General features: G+C 40.0%; 1 protein-coding gene across 4 annotated transcripts in view; it reads left to right on the top strand.

Moving 5' to 3' along the window:
- Window positions 1-16,937, top strand: part of EPG5 (ectopic P-granules 5 autophagy tethering factor) — a 57,679-nt gene that overhangs the window by 38,163 nt on the left and 2,579 nt on the right. For all 4 annotated transcript variants that reach the window (XM_049795963.1, XM_049795962.1, XM_049795964.1 and 1 more), the window contains 14 exons: window positions 515-709; window positions 1,771-1,984; window positions 2,774-2,934; window positions 3,054-3,261; window positions 3,930-4,005; window positions 4,863-4,966; window positions 5,877-6,052; window positions 6,777-6,962; window positions 9,731-9,940; window positions 10,078-10,222; window positions 12,387-12,629; window positions 13,428-13,647; window positions 15,139-15,354; window positions 16,330-16,444. In XM_049795963.1, the coding sequence (XP_049651920.1) occupies window positions 515-709; window positions 1,771-1,984; window positions 2,774-2,934; window positions 3,054-3,261; window positions 3,930-4,005; window positions 4,863-4,966; window positions 5,877-6,052; window positions 6,777-6,962; window positions 9,731-9,940; window positions 10,078-10,222; window positions 12,387-12,629; window positions 13,428-13,647; window positions 15,139-15,354; window positions 16,330-16,444 (2,469 nt within the window). The remainder of the gene's footprint in view (window positions 1-514; window positions 710-1,770; window positions 1,985-2,773; window positions 2,935-3,053; window positions 3,262-3,929; window positions 4,006-4,862; window positions 4,967-5,876; window positions 6,053-6,776; window positions 6,963-9,730; window positions 9,941-10,077; window positions 10,223-12,386; window positions 12,630-13,427; window positions 13,648-15,138; window positions 15,355-16,329; window positions 16,445-16,937) is intronic.

The raw sequence follows: 16,937 nt of genomic DNA, 5'->3' as shown, positions 1-16,937 counted from the left end.
AATGTTTGCCGTGGGGAATGCATTACGTGGGGGCTCTGAGAAAAAGCATTAGCCTCTGCTTTGGGTTCAGATATTTATTTTCATCTCTTAGGTACAGTTTGTTCCCATGTGCAGCTGTCCTTAAGCGCCTCTAACAGCTGAAGTGCTGAAAAGTTTTTCATAGCCATAGTTCTGTTTACATTTTTTTCTAATATCAGGCAGGGCTGCTGAAATCTGGGTTCGTTTTCTTTTGCTATCCCATCAGAAAAATTGTATTTCTAGGTATTTTTAGACAACATGTGTGATCACAAGCGATGTTCTTAAGCATGCTTGGGAAACATGTTTATTTTACATTATATCTTGTGGAACAGCAGTACTTAGTTGATGTTGATCTTGTACAGTCTGTCATTTTTGAGAAAACTTTCCTTGTAGAAAGGGCCAAAATTGTACTTGTCTCGACAAAAAAGCTTTAAGAGGTCAGTTTTCCAATAGAATCATAGTGGGCCATTTTTCTCACCATTCCCAATTTCCTCAGGTGTTCATCAGTGGGACCAAGTCAGAATGCAAACGTCTCCTCCAGACAATCCTGCAGAATCGAAGGCTCTGTACTCTCCTTTCTCCCTACTTCACTCCTGTTGCCTCTCCCAATGAGTTTGTGACTTTATATGAAAAAGTAGTGGCCTTCCTGAGTGAGGATAACAGTGATGTTGTCTTCATGCTTCTGACAAAGGTAAAGTACTCATTGCGTCTGTTCTGTGGGTTGCTTTTGTGGGTATTCTTTCCCTAAAGACTCTGACTTTAGGCTAAGGAAGAAAGAGGTGCAAATCTGGTACTTTAAAATAACATTGACAGGTTCTATAGATCTGTGTTGCTCAGCCTGAATGGTATGTGTTGTATTTAAGCTCCAGAGGGGCTGGAGACAAAAGCAAATAGGAAGCTTAGAGTACCCTTTCCTAGCTCAGATAGTATCAGTATGTGCTTCCTAGGGCTTACTCTTCAGTGCACTCTTACTCTTGAAATTAAAGCAGGTTCTCGATGGCTTCTTCTGCCTGATATCTCTACAGAGACATTCATCAAAATAGCCAGTGAATCCCAGGTATCTTAAAAATCAAAACAAAAAAAAATTTGGAACAGTGTCTGAGTCTTCCACCTCTGTTTGGCACCCATGTCCTTCCTGCCTATCTTAAAACGTACAGAGTTAGGTAAGAACGAGTGATTTGCACTTCTCTTGTTTCAGAGCTGCATGATACTGTCTACCTGCATTGTCAGTGGAGAAATTACTATTAGACTTAGGCTTTGATATTGACAGGGTTCGACAGCTGTGAATAGCAGTCAGTCTGTTTTGAACATGACTCCGAGCTCTCCTTAGTGGCAATGATGAGTGTTGTCCTTGCTGACCCAGGTCTGAACAGATGGCCCAGAGGCTACAAAAGCTTTGTACCTCCACCTGAAAATTTATGGACTATGGAGATTAGCCCAGTCTAATGCTTCTAAGTGTTTGTTTGGGAGTGGTACTGAAGCTTGGGAATTCACACACATCTTTATGAATCTGAGAACCCCTGCCAAGGGCTGATTTATAAATTCAGGGACTTCTGCAATATGCTAAATCAACCTTTGGAGACTATTATCTTGGTTTTGAGTTAGGGCTAATGAGGTGCAAATTTGTTAGGTTTTTCTTAAATATATAAAAAATTCAGGATTTTTTTTTTCCCCAACAATTTCTCCCTTCTCCTAAAGGTGTTGTGGCTATTAAAGCTTCTACTTACAAATGCTTCCTGTCCTCTGTTCTAGTTTGATCTTACTCAATGGTTAAGTGTTGCTAAGCCACCTCTATCTGAACGTACCAATCTTCTGGAGTCTATTCACTTGGCTCTCAATGCATGTGGCCTTGAACCTGAAGAAGATATTTTGATGCCGTTTAATATCTTCTGCAAGCATTGGACTAACCTTCTCCAGTATCAGTTCCCTGATCACTATAGTGATTTCCTAAGATTGTTTGTGCAAAGTGAGTATCTGAATTGGTGCATACACTAAGCCTTTTGTACAGAACTCTTCTGGCTTAAAAATATGAACTGCATGTGGTGGAGTTAAATAGCAACAAATACAGAATGACTTAAACTTTCTTAAGTTTCTGTATGCACTTCTATGTGCATGCTATGCAATATGTTTTTGTTAGATGTATTTTAGCTCTACTAGAAAGAAACACTCTTCTGGAGATGAAAGTACACGCGCCAGTGACAACAGATTTTCATCCTTCAGGAGAAGGATGGAGGAGAGGTTTCTATTAATGGAAGCACTTAATTATAATTATGCCACAGTCTCTAATGCAGCATCCTTGTTCTTGAGCACTATTTAATGTCAAACGGAGAACTGGAATTATGGAGACTTGGGATTGATACTGAAATCTGCTGAAAATGTCCTGGTTCACATTAGATGCTGCCTATAAACTGATGTGCCTCTAAAATGAGAACAGAAGTACTTCCTTTCTGTCAAACCATATGTGCTGAGGCAACAACTGTCTCTTAATATGTGTTTGTAGCCAGGGATGTACTAAGTGCCTTGGAAACTCTCTAAGAAGAGAGCATGTAGATGCCAAAAAGGAATGTTAAATTACTTGTCTTTGGGAATTGGAGGTTTCCCTCACCACTAACTTGGGGCTTTTAAACTCCTGCCTTAACTAATTTTTTTATGTAGTAGGGAGCTCTAATTTCAACCTCTTCTGACTTGTACTGAGAAAGGGATTAATATCCTTCTCCTGATTTTCACAACTGTATTCCCTTCTCTTTCTTCTAAGGCTCATCAGAACAGCTTCTAAGCCCTGACTGTTGGAAGGCATCGCTTGAAGCTTTGGGATGTGGTTCATCAGTGACTGAACAGGGAAGCTTCAAGAAAAGTGATTCTACTGACAGTCCTGTATTGCGGGATGCTGCAAAAATTCTCCTCTCTGCAGAACAGGTGGGTGCCTCTTTGGTTGATCTATTATGTTTTCCAGCCGAAACAGATGTCTACCAGTGACAAATAACACTGCTGTGCAGTCTTTCTGTAGCTGATTAATAGTTTCCTTCTTTTTACAGGTTAGAGAGACAGTAGAATGGCTTTCCACATCTTTCCGCAAACTCCGACTGGCTTCGACGGACTTCAGGACTTTTGGCCTGTTTTCAAAATGGAGTCCTTATGTGGCTGAAGTGAATAAATTTCTGGAGTATCTTACTAAACGACTTATTGACACCGAAGTTGCCAATTTAGCCCAAGAGCCTGTTGGCAGTAACAGAATTCTAGCAGGTAATGTGTCTTAAAAGCAAATTACTTAACAACAGGCACTCAGTTTCTCTCATTTCCTCTGTTAAAGACCATTTAAACATACAGTAAAATCTTCTTACTCTGCATTTGTATGATGATGGGAACATTAAAATACAGATGGGAAATGTCGATGCTACTTCATGGCCATGTGAGACTTTATGCTTTATCTTTATGCTTGCTGGAGGAAGCTTGTTTATATTTTAGCTTGCTTTAAAATTATTTTATGAAGAGATCATACTGTCTTCAAAGAAAAATACAGTCTTTTGTACTGAGCAGAGGTTTGGCAGTGAGGGAACTACTGAATTTCATCATGGTGTGATTTTGATTTGGAGAAGATCGCCAAAACCCATTTTAGTATATGCAGGTTTAAAGTGTGAATTATCATTACCCCCACAATTTCAGATGTGTTAGTGATATTAATAAAACATCTAAGCAATGCAAAATGTTTATGACTGTTGTTACAACCACCATATTGTTAACGAGAGTTACTAATAAGCATATTGTATTTTAAATTTTTATTTGATGAGGAAGAACTGATTAAATGTTGGACTAAGCAAAGGACGCTGTATTCAAGTTTAGAAAAGTGTAATATGTTCACTGCTGCTGATTTGAAGGAAAAAAAGCAACTTCTCTGTTTTGTTTTCTTCTAGCATTGCAGTCCTTGTATTCAGTCATTGCTGGACTCTTTAAACCATGGATACTGGTCTTGGATAAGGAAGATGCAAGGTATATATTGCATTTTAACATTAAATGAATTTTTGCTAAAGACGAGACTTTAGCACTATAAGAATGGCTTTCATTGTTAACCTGTTTTTTTTCTAAATCATGACTGTATTGTGACCTTCCATTTAAATAGCTGTTACTTGTGTCATATCTGTAATAATTATGGAACTAATTCAAATTTTCCAAGGCTTGGATTGAATAATTATTTTAGATACAAAAGTATCTCTGCTTCCTGACCAGAGCTTGGTTATGAGAAAAATACGGATTGTAATCAGTTCTCAAAACACTGAAATTTGAATTTTAGATTCCTTTTTTTTAGCTTCCACAATATCTATAATGCCTTAGTTGAAAACAAAACAAAGGAGCCAAACAAATACAACCCCAACTGCCAGTGGTATGTAAAGAAACTTCACTCTAAATCAGTCCTATGATGGTCTACTGTCTTGTATACCTCTGTCTTCACATGGACAGTTATTTGTAGTCTTACACATTTAAATTTTACTTTCTTCCAAAACCAAAAGCTTTTTGAGTTGTGAGCGCACCTTTAGCACTTGATTGGAAGGCTGACTGCAGGTAGTATGTGCTGTCATTCAGAAATTCCTGCGTTTTGGTCTTTAATTCAGTTATGAAATATCAAACAAGTAATCTGTGTTTACTCAGTGGTGTCATGGCTCCTCAGTGTGATATTAAGTGTGTACCTGTTCTAAGGTCGGAGAGTTGAGTTTGAGGGAACTGCTGATACCTGTACTATGTTGATTTACTATGCTTTAGAATATTTAAAATGCTTTAGTATTTATGATCTGTTTATGTTCTGGTAACTCAGCACTGAAATTTGTGTTGCTTTGCTACTTCTTTCTAAGTAACCAGCCCTGCTACCCTTGGTTAGAGAGCGACACTCCTGCAGCATCCACCGTGGTCTGTTTGTTTACAGATTGTATCAAGCTTTTGCACGAGAGCTTTAAAGGTGGGTGAAGTCCGTGCTATTTTAATGTAGTGGCACTTTCTGTTCTATCGGACCAAAAAAGATTTTTGACTGAGATGTGGGATGTGAGGGGATTTTGTTTGTTATGAAGTTTTTAACCAAGATGATCACTGCAGTGGTACCAGGAGCATTTCTTTATTTCATCCTTAAAAGACAGCTTTTTTCCTTGGCAAGGGTAGATAATGTGATCGATAAATGCGTATCTGTCAGTTAACAAAGTTAATGTGAAGGAAAGCAAAACAAAATGAGCTGTCATGAGAAGTGTATGACTTCATTCCAGGTCTGTATGTTGTTCCCATACAACATACGCAGTAGCGTGTCACGATGACCGATACATGTGTCTCGACAGCTATTCTTGGGGATAATGTAATTTCCAGAACTGATCATTCTGAGCTCCTATTTAGCATTGCTTATTGTGCCTAATGTGTAGTTAGTTAGATGTAGGAATGAAAAAAATTAATTTCACAATACCTCTTAACAACTTCTAGGGATGAGCTAGATTCAAACTTATCTTGTAAAAATAACTAATTAAAAATAATATTAATAAGTGTTTTATAAAATTCGAGATACGTAAGATCTTTTTAAAAAAAACCTAAAAGAACCCAACATAAAAGCAATGAAGTTCTACACAGAAGGAGTATTTTATAACTTCAGATTATTGTCCAGCAACTCTTCAAAAGATCGAGGAAGGGCATGAAATCATAAGCTTCCCCACTTGTTGATTTGGAGAAAAAAAATCTAAAAGGTTAATGTGCTTTTTTTTTTTTTGACAAATATATTTTAGTGTAACTTGCATGTATGTTTTTTCATCTTCAAAATTGGACTTCCTTCTGTAATCAAGCTTTCCCTGAATTTTTGCTGTTGTTAATTCAGCTATTATCTTTGAATCTAGATAAGCTGTTGCCAAGCCACCATGGGCCTCTCTGGTTACATCTAATGCATTACTGTGAATGTTGCACAGCACCCAAAATGCCAGAGTTTATTCTCTATACTTTCCATACTGAGTTCAGAAGGCTTCCGTGGAAGGAAATGCATCCAGACCAGGTGCTTATGGAAGAGTTCTTTAAAGTGAGTACACAGCATCTGTTGAATTAAGTTTATAATCGGTGTTGCCCTTGAAAATAACTGGAGAGCTGGAGACAGTTCTTTTGGCAAGTAAGCTTTTGAAGTTTGTTTGTAGCATTCACAGCTGCTCGTTTTGTGATTGATTTTTGGGAAGGAGTGCTACTGAGTCTTAGACAAAGTTGTGGAGAGGTGTAAAGCTGTCAGTCTTTGTAATCTGTCATTGCTCTATCTGAATGTCTCATTACATATATATTTAATATGTATTTAGTTGGAGTTAATATATTTTACTATTGCCATGTTGTTCTTTCTTCCAAGTCGTCTGAGACAATGTAAAGCTGCAGATAGGTGTGGAAATGCCTCAGGTTTTACTGCTTATCTGTTTGGGATGAGTTCTTGAAGTTCTAAACAGCCTTAGAGTTTCTTGGTTTCTCTTAGAGTGAAAAGAAATGGATGCAATCATGCAGCTAAGAGTTTGTAATAGATTATTTTTTTCTGGTTTGCAGTAGCTTGGTATTCTGTACTGGTTGTTTGAGAGGCTTAGAGAGTTATATGTGTGACTCTTCTGGTGGGGGGGGAGCAAAATGATGGAGAAGTGGCATCTGTCTACTCTTCTGCTGAGCTAAAATGCTGCTGTAGATTTGCAGTTGGCTAAGGAACTGACAAGTATGAAAGTGTTTACATCTTACATTGTTTTATGTGCCTGTCTTTTTATTTTTTTCCTTCCTAGATTGAAAGAGGCAGCCCCAAGAGTTGTTTCTTATTCTTGGGTTATGTTTTATGTGAAATAAACTGGGTCAGTGTCCTCTCTGATGCCTGGAATCCCAACCCTCATCCTCAGACTCACAATATGATTGTCTGTTTGCTGTATATGATGGTCCTGTTGGCAAAGGAGGAACAACTTGCAGGCAAAGAGGTAATTTTTGGAAAAGTTCATACCTGTCTGTCTTAAAAGAAGAATAATCTTTTGCTAGCAAGGGCACAGGATGTGACTTCTTTCTCACTTGCAGAATGATTAACTTGGAAGTGTTTTTTCCATAGTTAAAATACCCAAATTGTATTCCAGAGATGGCCAAGACTAATTCCTTATGTGAGGCATTTTGTATAACTTGTGTGAAAAAAGAAGAGCTGCTGTTCATTTTAAGAAGCTTCTGTAGGTGCTGTGATCCAGTAGTGTTGCAAAGAGTAAGCAAATAAATACAGTTTCCTGGAGTTAAAAAAATCATACTCTGGGTTTTGAAAGAACAAATATGTATACTAGTTTCATTATTGTTCAAAATTATTGTTATTATATAAAGCTACTGTGCAGTTGTTTTTCATTCAAGTGTGGGATGCTGTACTCTATAGCTTTCTTGTCTCTTAAGCCATCCCTTAACTAAAATGTCCATTTCCTTTTCTCTTGCCTGGTTTTGCAGAGCCTTAGTTATAAGCACATGCAAAGTAGAGGTAGTATTAGCAAGAATTTACATATGCACCTATAATACATGTGCATATATATATATATGTACATGTTATGTGCACCTATACATAGATGCATATGTATTGCATATATAGGCATGCACAATATTGTGTATAACTTAAGGTGAAGCTTTTTCTGACAGTCTGAGTGAAAATAGTGTCTAGCGTCTGCCGGGTTTGATTCAGGCAGTCTGCTGATGTGAGTGCAGGAGCAGCTTGGACTGTGGTGTTCGTGTCTGTAGCACCTGTGATGCCGTGAGAAGAATTGGGAGGCTCACTGAGTCACGTTTATTCTGTCACGGTCAGTCATGTAAATCTCTGCTGTTCCTTGCTTCTTTTTCTGAGTGGCAAACATGAATCTGTGGAGGGCTGGTCAGGAATTTTATGAAAAATCCATTTATGAAAAGCTTATGCTGGGCTCTGTCTTGCTGTGCATGTTCGTGATGTTTTCCAACCCGACCTTCAGTACTGGTCACACTTCCAGTTGGTTGTGTTAAGCACAGCTCAGCAATGGGATTAGTCCCTGTGAGGTTAGGAGCAGCACTTGATCTGAGCGTAGTGTTTTTCATAGCTGTCTAAAAGGAAAATATTTAGTTGTCTGCTTGAACATGTTTTCTCAGGAGTTATTTATAAGTGTTGTTCAGTACTTACTCAGAACTGCTTTTGCAAACATGTATTTCTTACCATAAAATGCTCCCCTCCTAACTACATATGAGGTGATGACAAGTCACAATGGTGTAACAACATCTTGAAGACCAGATATATTTTTAATATATATATAAGCAGATATGTGTCTGCTTCTGGTGAATTACTGGGGACAGATTACTTCGTCTGTTGAATCATAGGTTGAGTTTTCTTGTTGCCTTACTCTGAAGGGGGATTTGATCATCTCTGATTTCTCAGGGCTTTTTCCATTTATAGTTGCATTCCAGTATTTCTGAATTGTTAGAATAGGAAAGAGAACACTAGGTGTTAGGATGAACTTTCCAAACCCTGCTTTTGCTGAGAGCTCTGTGTGGGTAAATCTAGCACGGTCTTGTTCAGCCCATTCCTTCTGGAGGACTCTTCCAGAGGGGCTGGGTAATCTTCAAGAAGTCCCATTTCACATCTGGCAGCTTTCTCCCACTTGCAGCATCTTGCGTTTTGCATTTCCTCTGAGGCATTAGGAGATGCTGTGTCAAGCTGTCACCACCAGCCTTTGATTAACATTGTATTCCAGTTTTGGAAAATTGCTGGAGTTCACGTGCTTTGACCTGAACGTATTTGCTTATCTGAAACTTTCTCAAGCTTGGAAAGATACCTGTTTGCACATTGTATGAGTCAGCCTCAGGAATTCCCTCCTAGCCTCCAGCAATGTGTTAAACTGACAGCCGCCATCGCTTGTTTTTTACCTCCCAGAACGTTCCTGTGACACCTTGACCTCAATCTCAAACTTTCTCAGCCCTGTGTTCCAGTGCATGAACAACTCGAGAGGTACTTGATGTACCAGTGTCACGTTCTTGTTGATATAGTCTAATTTGGGTCAGTTCTGGATCCTTAAAGTCTCTAGGTTGGGTTGGATGTTTTTCAGTGTCCAGGTGGGCCCTTTTGTATTGCAGATGTATACGAACCTGTGGGAGGAGGATGGCAGTAGCTGAGGATAGACTCTCTGCTGCTTGTAGACAGACTGACTTTACCATCTACATACTTGCAGTGCCTGTGTGAGCTGTGGATACCGTAGGCTCCTGTACTGTTCAGGATGGTATTTACGAGAATAAGCACTTGAGGAGTCCCCCAGGTTGCTGGATGATTTACTGAACGGAAAATCGAGGGACCAGGCTTCTGTACCTGGTTCAATTGTGAACTTAGATTAATTTTTTTTTCACAGGTTTTTTTTTAATGCCTTTTTTAAACCTCTACTGAAGCTACTTTACCTTGTAGGGTCTCCATTTCTTTCTAGCTGTCTTTATGTGTTTACATGCCAAATTTTAATGTCTCTCACTGACTTTTTTGCTTGGTTAGAGCTGCTGCAGCAGTCTAAGTACTGTTGTGTGAATGCTAGAGATGACATACACATGTCGCTTGAATGAGGAGTTGCTTTTCAGCCAGACTCCCAGTGGTCATCTATTTCTGCTCCATCTCCTTCAAATTTTGGAGTCTTGGCTTCCTTCCAATATTGAGTACTGTGAATATTGATTTAAAATGGCAAAGAAGGTGGAGCTTAGACTGATGTCTTTAAATCTTCAGGAATCGCCACTCATCAATCTTCTTGGACAGACCAGCTCCCTTCCATGGCAGCTTGTGGGCATTTCGTCTTATCAAAGCATCATCAGCTACTGCAACAGTCACTACCCTCCCTCTGTTATCCTTGCTAAGGATACTGCAGCTGAACTGATAGTGAAGCTCCTGAAAATCTCAGCAGGCTTTGGTTCATCTTCCGATAGTCACATCCACCTTGTAAGTTGCACTGGTTTTGCAGTGTCTCTGAGCTGTTCTTGTCATTTGCAATATTCTGCTTTTGTATATTATGGAGTGCGGTAAAAGTACTAGGCATGATTTTTTTTTTTCTAATTTATTTTAATTTTGATTACCAGGATGCAACACTGAAGTGCCAAGCATATATTCGCCAGGTGGTTCAATTTCTCAGCACCTTAGAACAAAGTGGAAAGATTACTCTTGCAGTTTTGGAACAAGAGATGTCCAAGTTGCTAGATGATATAGTCATCTTTAATCCGCCAGGTTTGTGTTAAAGAAGCGGCAAATTACTTTAAAGCTGACAAGATCCTTATTCTACTGCATGGATTGTTGAACGTCTGTGACTATGTAATTACTTGCATTGCTATAATGTCTCCCTGGTGGGCAGCAGGGCATGTTGCTTTGGTGATGTATGTATAGGTGGTATATTAGTGCAAAACAAAAATATGAACGCTAGCCCGTAGAGCTGTCAAGAGTGAGAGAACCAACAGCAAAAACAGGGGTTATGTTGTGAGTAAAACTGGTGACACAAATACACTCTCTTGGTCCTGAGGGATTGGGTTCTAAGAAATGGTTCTAAACTGTTGTGCATTTGGGAAAACTGACTATATTGAAGTAGGGGAATTATGTTGATGTACACTAGTAGTATGGTGTATCCACACCCACAGCAGTTATATTGATCTTATTTTTAGTCTAGTACCATCCTGAGCTTCCTCTCTCAAACTAAACTGCAGGTGAAATCAGTCGTCTTGCTGTACTACACAGAAATACTTGTCAGGAGTCGTGTCTCTTCCTGTCTATGAGTCACAGAGGTGTGCTAGCAAGAGTGAACAGAAAGTGTCTGAAAATCTGTGAGAGTCATAACTGTGCCTCGGTATTTGTGTTGCTACTTGGGGAAGCTCTGTAGGACAGCCCCGTAGTCAGTAAAACTCTTTGCATCTTGAGGAGACGTGAAGGCTTGCCTGTTGCTGCTGACGCTCCTTGTGGCTGAGAAATTTTGGAGGAGACGGGAGCTCCAGTATCAGAGGAGCAGCTCTGTTTCATGAACCCCTGTGCACACTTGTATGTGTTAAAAGGCTGAAAGAGAGGATGCTCCACGTTGCTCGTGCCCGAGGATCACTGATGCAGAGTGGCAGGAAGGTGGTGGTATCGGATTTAGCTTCTCCGCGAGGTTTGGAGGGGGCTGGCAGAAGTTTTTGCAAGCAACACCTTCTGTTGACAACAGCTGAAGAGATGAAAGCTGGACTTCTCATGTGGGCAGTGTGCCAGGGCTTGTCCCAGAGGGTCTGGTGGGCTCTGGTGTCTGGTGGTGGTCCCACTCGGTGGTCTGCAGCCTGTGGGACTTGGCTGTAAAAGTCGTTGTGACCGTAGGCAAGTTGGTTAACCTCCTGGCATCGTCTTTCTTGGTTGGTCTGGGATAAGAGGTTTTTACCTTACTGAAGAGCTGTGCCATGACAGATGACTTTTGGGGCTTCCCCCCCCCCCCCCCCTTTTTTTTTTTTTTTCTTAGTAGGTAGATACAGACAGAATAGCTTAGTTTGGAAGGGCTTTTGGAGGTCTGTAGTCCAACCTCCTTCTCAAACCAGGGCTAGTTTTGAAGTTAAATCAGGTTGTGCAGGGCTTTGTCCAGTGAGCTCCCAAATATCTGCAAGTGTGGAGGTCTCAACCCCTTTGGGTGATGTTTTTCCAGTGATTAATCCTTCTTTGTGCACAACTTTTCTTTATAACTGGTTGAAATTTTTCCTTCTACAATGCCTGATGTTGTTTGAAAAGTTTCTTTTATAACAATAGTGGCTTTTTTGATCAATACGTACTCTGTAGTTAGACTTTTAAGAGCCAAGCGCGGGAAGCATTTGTGCTTCAAGGGTACTGTTACAGGTGGCCCATGATAACATGTTCAGGCAATGCCAAGAGATGGTTTCAAAAAATATTCTGGGGCAGAACACTGGGTTTATCAGGAAATCTAGAATCCTGGAAATGCATGAGGGGATTGCAACATTCTAGGGCTCGTCTTGGTCATATTTCAAATTGAATCACCTATAGTCTTGATTGTTTCACTCTAAGCTGTGCTTTAAACTGTGTTTTAATACCCAGGTTTTCTTGGAGACTGTAAATGTGCTTTATCATTCAATTTATTTGCACTGTAGTCATGGTAAGAGTCTGTAGGTGAAAGATGGGCTCCAATGTACTCTGCTGTACAGTCTTATCAGCTGTCTCTCTGTTTAACGAATGATGAACTATCACATCAAGGGAAGAGACTGCGAGGAACCGGTGTCTTTACTGCAGCCTCATAAGTACAGACAAGGAATCGAGATGTGTAATGAGCAACAGGCTTTTCCCAGTATCTACAGAAAGCGTTCAGTGGTGAAGTTGAATTTGGGTTCTAGTGTCTTTTTACTGAAATGGCTCTCTTATTTCTGACTTTCAGATATGGATCTGCAAACACGTCATATGGCCCTCAGCAGTCTCTTTACAGAAACGCTGATGATGATGAACAATTCTAGCGTTACAACAGCTGAGTCGCTACGGGGGAGCTTACGAAAGTGGATTGACAGCAAAGTGCACGGGTTGTTAGCAATGCCTCTTCTCACAGCAGCGTGTCAGAGCCTGGCCTCTGTGCGACACATGGCAGAGACGACAGAAGCCTGTATCACTGCTTACTTCAATGAAGGTAGGAGTCTGTCTTGGATGCCCATTAAATACAAATAGTCTGGAATCCCTATAGCTTCCTGCTGCCCAGTACTGGAACTGGGTTTTAATCTGTAATCAGAGCTCCTTTCTTTGTATCTAATGGCTCCCAACTGTCACATGTATATGTGCTGTAGTAACTAGTTGTAGAAAAGTTAGGGCACTGTGGTTTGGGTTCTTCAAGTGCTCTAACTGTGTATTTTCTTAGCAACTATACCTGTCTTTGTGACAAGCGATTTGCTGTTTTGCAACTTTTTTTTTAAAAAAAATTATCTCAAGAGAACAAAACAGGTATTTGTCCCCTCCTCTAGTGTTCTGTGGGCTAACTTAAGAAAAAAATATTCTTGATTGGTAAAACTCTGAAATTCTGTGCTGTGGGGGGTTTTTTGGTGTGGGTTTTGTTTGTGTTTTTTTTTTTCTTCCCTTTCTGTTTATGTATTCCTTGTGGAACTACATTTCAATTTCTTCCACATTCTGTGTGATCAGATTTCAGTATGCCTGAAAGAAATATTTAAAATTCCATCACTAAAATTTTTAAATTTAATCCTGACTGAATGCTGAGAAAATATCTCTCCTTTACCTCAAGGAGGTGCCCTATGATAGTAGAGTTTTTCTTTTCTCTCCATTAGAGTTGCATGACAAACTGACTACCTGGAAAACAGCTAAACCAGCCCAAATTCTGTAACTTACAGGAACACAGTGAAGTAGTTCCAGTTCTTAAGTTTTACCAAGTACTGCTTTCTCACATGCAATTTGTTCTGTCCTTTTGTTTTCTTTATAGATTTTCCTCACCACCAGGATTTAGGCTGGGGCCCTATACTTGCCTCCCTCCAAGTTCCTGAGCTAACCATGGAAGAATTCCTGCAGGAGTGTCTGTCTTTAGGAAGCTACTTGACCCTGTATGTCTACCTGCTGCAACGCCTAAACACTGACCAAACTCTTACCAATGAAATGAAAATCCTGCTAACCATCAACAAATGGCTGGAGCAAGTGTACCCAAGGTACGAAACTCAAGGCTTCTGAATATGCTTTGACTTTTAAATAAGGCTGTAGTTGTATAGCTGGTATAATTAGGTGGCCAAGTTAATTAGGTTCATTTCACCAGGCTGCTGGATGAAATGGCTGATCTTTCTATATCCACTGTTAAGGAGTCTGCTCGACAACAGTGCCGACACTAATAGTAGTTGTGGTTAAACAGAAGAAGGAATTTTATTCACTTGAACACTTCTGGTGCAGTTTTGGTCAGTTTTCAGACAGAAAAGCTTGATTTCAATGGCAGCCTGGATTTGTGTTCAGTTAAAACTGCTTTAAGCAAACCCTAAATCACTGTGGGTTCCGCTCTCCAGAATGTCCACTAGGTGGGATAAGTTATGTGCTAAATACTGAGTTTGACACTGAGACACCTGGTGTTCAGCAGCTATGAACCAAATCTGAACCTAGTGGATTTGGTGGGGTGCCCAGAGTTAGGGGCCTATATTGCTATAAACCAGCTTACTAGATAACAGGGTTCCAGGGAGAAAGGATGGATAGCTTTGGGATTAAAATGATAATACTTTTTACCTAAAGTATGTAACAGCTGTATTTACAGTAGCTGTTGAAATTGCCAGAATTTAGCAAACGTGGTGAATATTTTTCCACGTTAATGTTCATAATGTTCATGTTTGCTGTGAAAGAACATTTTTGGAAAACGTACATTCCCACTGTTTCTTGAAATTCAAAGAATACTTTCACTGTTGTAGGTACCATAGTAATTCGATTGCCAAAGTGTGAAGGAGGCAGCAAAGCCACCATACGCAGCAAATTAAACCTTGCTCTAAACATCAAAGCCGAGGGTGCCTGGGATGGGAAATGACTGGGCGGAGTAATGTGAGGATAGTCTGATGCAGGAAACTCGTGCTGATGCTTTATGTGGAAAATCTGAGCTTGTTAACTTAAGCTGCAAAATGTTTGGGGGAAGATTAAAAATATCATAGGGGGAACTTCACTTTGTGCTTTGCTCAACGAAAAACTTCAACGTTTCCTTTTCTAGAAGACCGTATTAAAAGTCTAAATTGTTGTGGAAACAACAGCTAGTGCTTCCTAAAGTGTTTTATTGGTAAGTGAAGAGGAAAAAAAAAAAAAGAGTAGAGATACAGCTTCATTCCTTTTATACCAAGTCTTAGACAAGTTTAAATCCAGTTATGGCTGCAATATCATTTATTCTCAGTTGTAAAGCTTAAAAGGAAGCATTGTTTTTTGTACTCTTACAGGCCCTTAAAACCTGCTAGCTGGTGTCTGGATCAAATCCAGAACAACAGCAGTTACAGCGGTATAATAACTGGTGGGGTGGTATAGTTACGCTATCCTCGTATAGTAAGTTTAGCTCTCATTAATAAACCATCTGAATTCTTCATGGGCTTAATGGGGAGAGACACAAACTTCTTAACCTATGCATCTGACTCTTTTTTGTAATTATATTTTGTTTTGTTTTATTCTTTAAATCTCACCTAAAGCTCAGCGAAGGAAGAGGCAAAGCTGTTTCTTTGGTGGCATAAAGCCCTGCAGTTATCCTTGATTCAGATGGAGCAAGATGACACCGTTCTGATTGAATCTGTCATTCGGACACTGCTGTCGATCCAGGGCAGGCAGAGTCAGCTGGCTGAAGAGAGACTGACTTCTGGAATACTTGGTGCTATTGGTCTAGGCAGGAGGTCTCCTTTGTCACCCAGGTAAGGGTTGAAGGTGTGGCAAATTAATTGGTTTGAGTCATCATGTTAAAAAAGCTGCAGCCTAGGTCCAGACTGCACAGTGCAATGTCAAAAGATGTTCTGAATCCATGCTGTCCAAATTTGTAAAGTTGTTTGGGCCCATCACAGAAGAAATGTAGCAAGTGTTTTAATCTGGTTAAGAAGTGAATATGAACTTGTGCAAAGTTTGTGGTGGAAAAGGAAAGAAAACGCACTTGTGATTCTGGCTTAATGTCCATCTCCAGCAAAGTTTGTAGCGAGACTATTTATTAGAGGAAGAAACTTTCGTCTGGTCTGTAGAAGACTGTTCCAGTTGACCTCACAAGAATTTTGTATGATTACATGCATGTTGCCTTTTCCATCTTGACCTTGAGCGGTTGAAAATGTTAAGAGTAGCTCAAAGAAGTATTTGCTTGCTTGATACTCAATTTACCTTCTAAAGAGAGACACCAAGTTTGGTTGTTAGGTATTAAAATCAAGTTCACCATGGAAAGAATGCCAAGAAAAAATACGTAAATGTTTGTGGAACACTAATTCAACACAGTACTTAAAACTTAACTTTGTGTTTATAAAGACCTTCTGGGATGCAATCCTGTTGAAATTGCTCTGAAATCTTAGTCTTGCTCAACTCACCCTTTGATTTGGGTGATGAGACTGTTTCAAAGGCTGTGAAATGAAGGAGTATTTCAGATGTGACCTCAAAGCTTCAGCTAAGCTTGGAACAGATGTAACATTTCATACGTATGGTACTATATTATGCTCTAGTATGTATGACATCCTGTTATGTATATATTAAAGTGATTTATTTTCTTCTAATGCATTGTAAAAAGATCCTCTAGAGCCTTTACTATGTTCCTCATCAGAGAGATCTCATAGGATAGAACTTCCAGTTTATCCGCTGTCGAGGACTTGCAAATTTGGTATCACCTTCTCTCTCTGTCCTTTTCCCTATGCAAGGTTTCGGGTGGTTGCCCGCAGTTTGTCCGCCTTCCTCTTGGTGCAGATTCCTGCAGAGAGTCAAGTCCGCCTGAAAGCGGGGTCAGAGCCAAAGCTGTCACAGAAGGCCCAGCAGGTAGTGTATGGCAGTTGCTGGCTTGTTGACATGCCCTCTTTGCATGCTTGCTCAGCTTGTGGGGGTGAAGCTTATAAAAGTCGCGGCAAGCTTTTTTTCGAGCTAAATCCTGCTCTTAGCTTGTTGATTTTATTCGGCGCTGAATGCCCTCAATCTTTTTTTATTTCCGCTTTACACCTGGCTCTAAATTCTGAATTTCCGAAATAGCTTGTTGCTCTCACTTGTCTTCTCAGGGAAGGGGTTGTATCACAAACCTGTGTACTATTCTGCTGTACATCAAAACACCATGTTGGAATTTGCTAGAGACGAGGCCAGGTGCAGCATAGGCCAGATGATGATGTGAGTTTGCTGAACTCTGGTAGCAGGACTGTGTGCCTGAGCCCTAACCTAAAGTCATCCTAGGTAAAACTGTTTATACAGCATTCTGTATGAGTATGAAGGCATCAGTATCTAATCTGATATACTGAAAAGGTGCAGATGAACTTATATCTGT

Source organism: Accipiter gentilis, chromosome Z, assembly GCF_929443795.1.
Source record: "Accipiter gentilis chromosome Z, bAccGen1.1, whole genome shotgun sequence".
NCBI lineage: Eukaryota > Metazoa > Chordata > Aves > Accipitriformes > Accipitridae > Astur > Astur gentilis.
The sequence above is the reverse complement of the archived record's forward strand: the minus strand, read 5'-3'. Positions and strand labels throughout refer to the sequence as shown.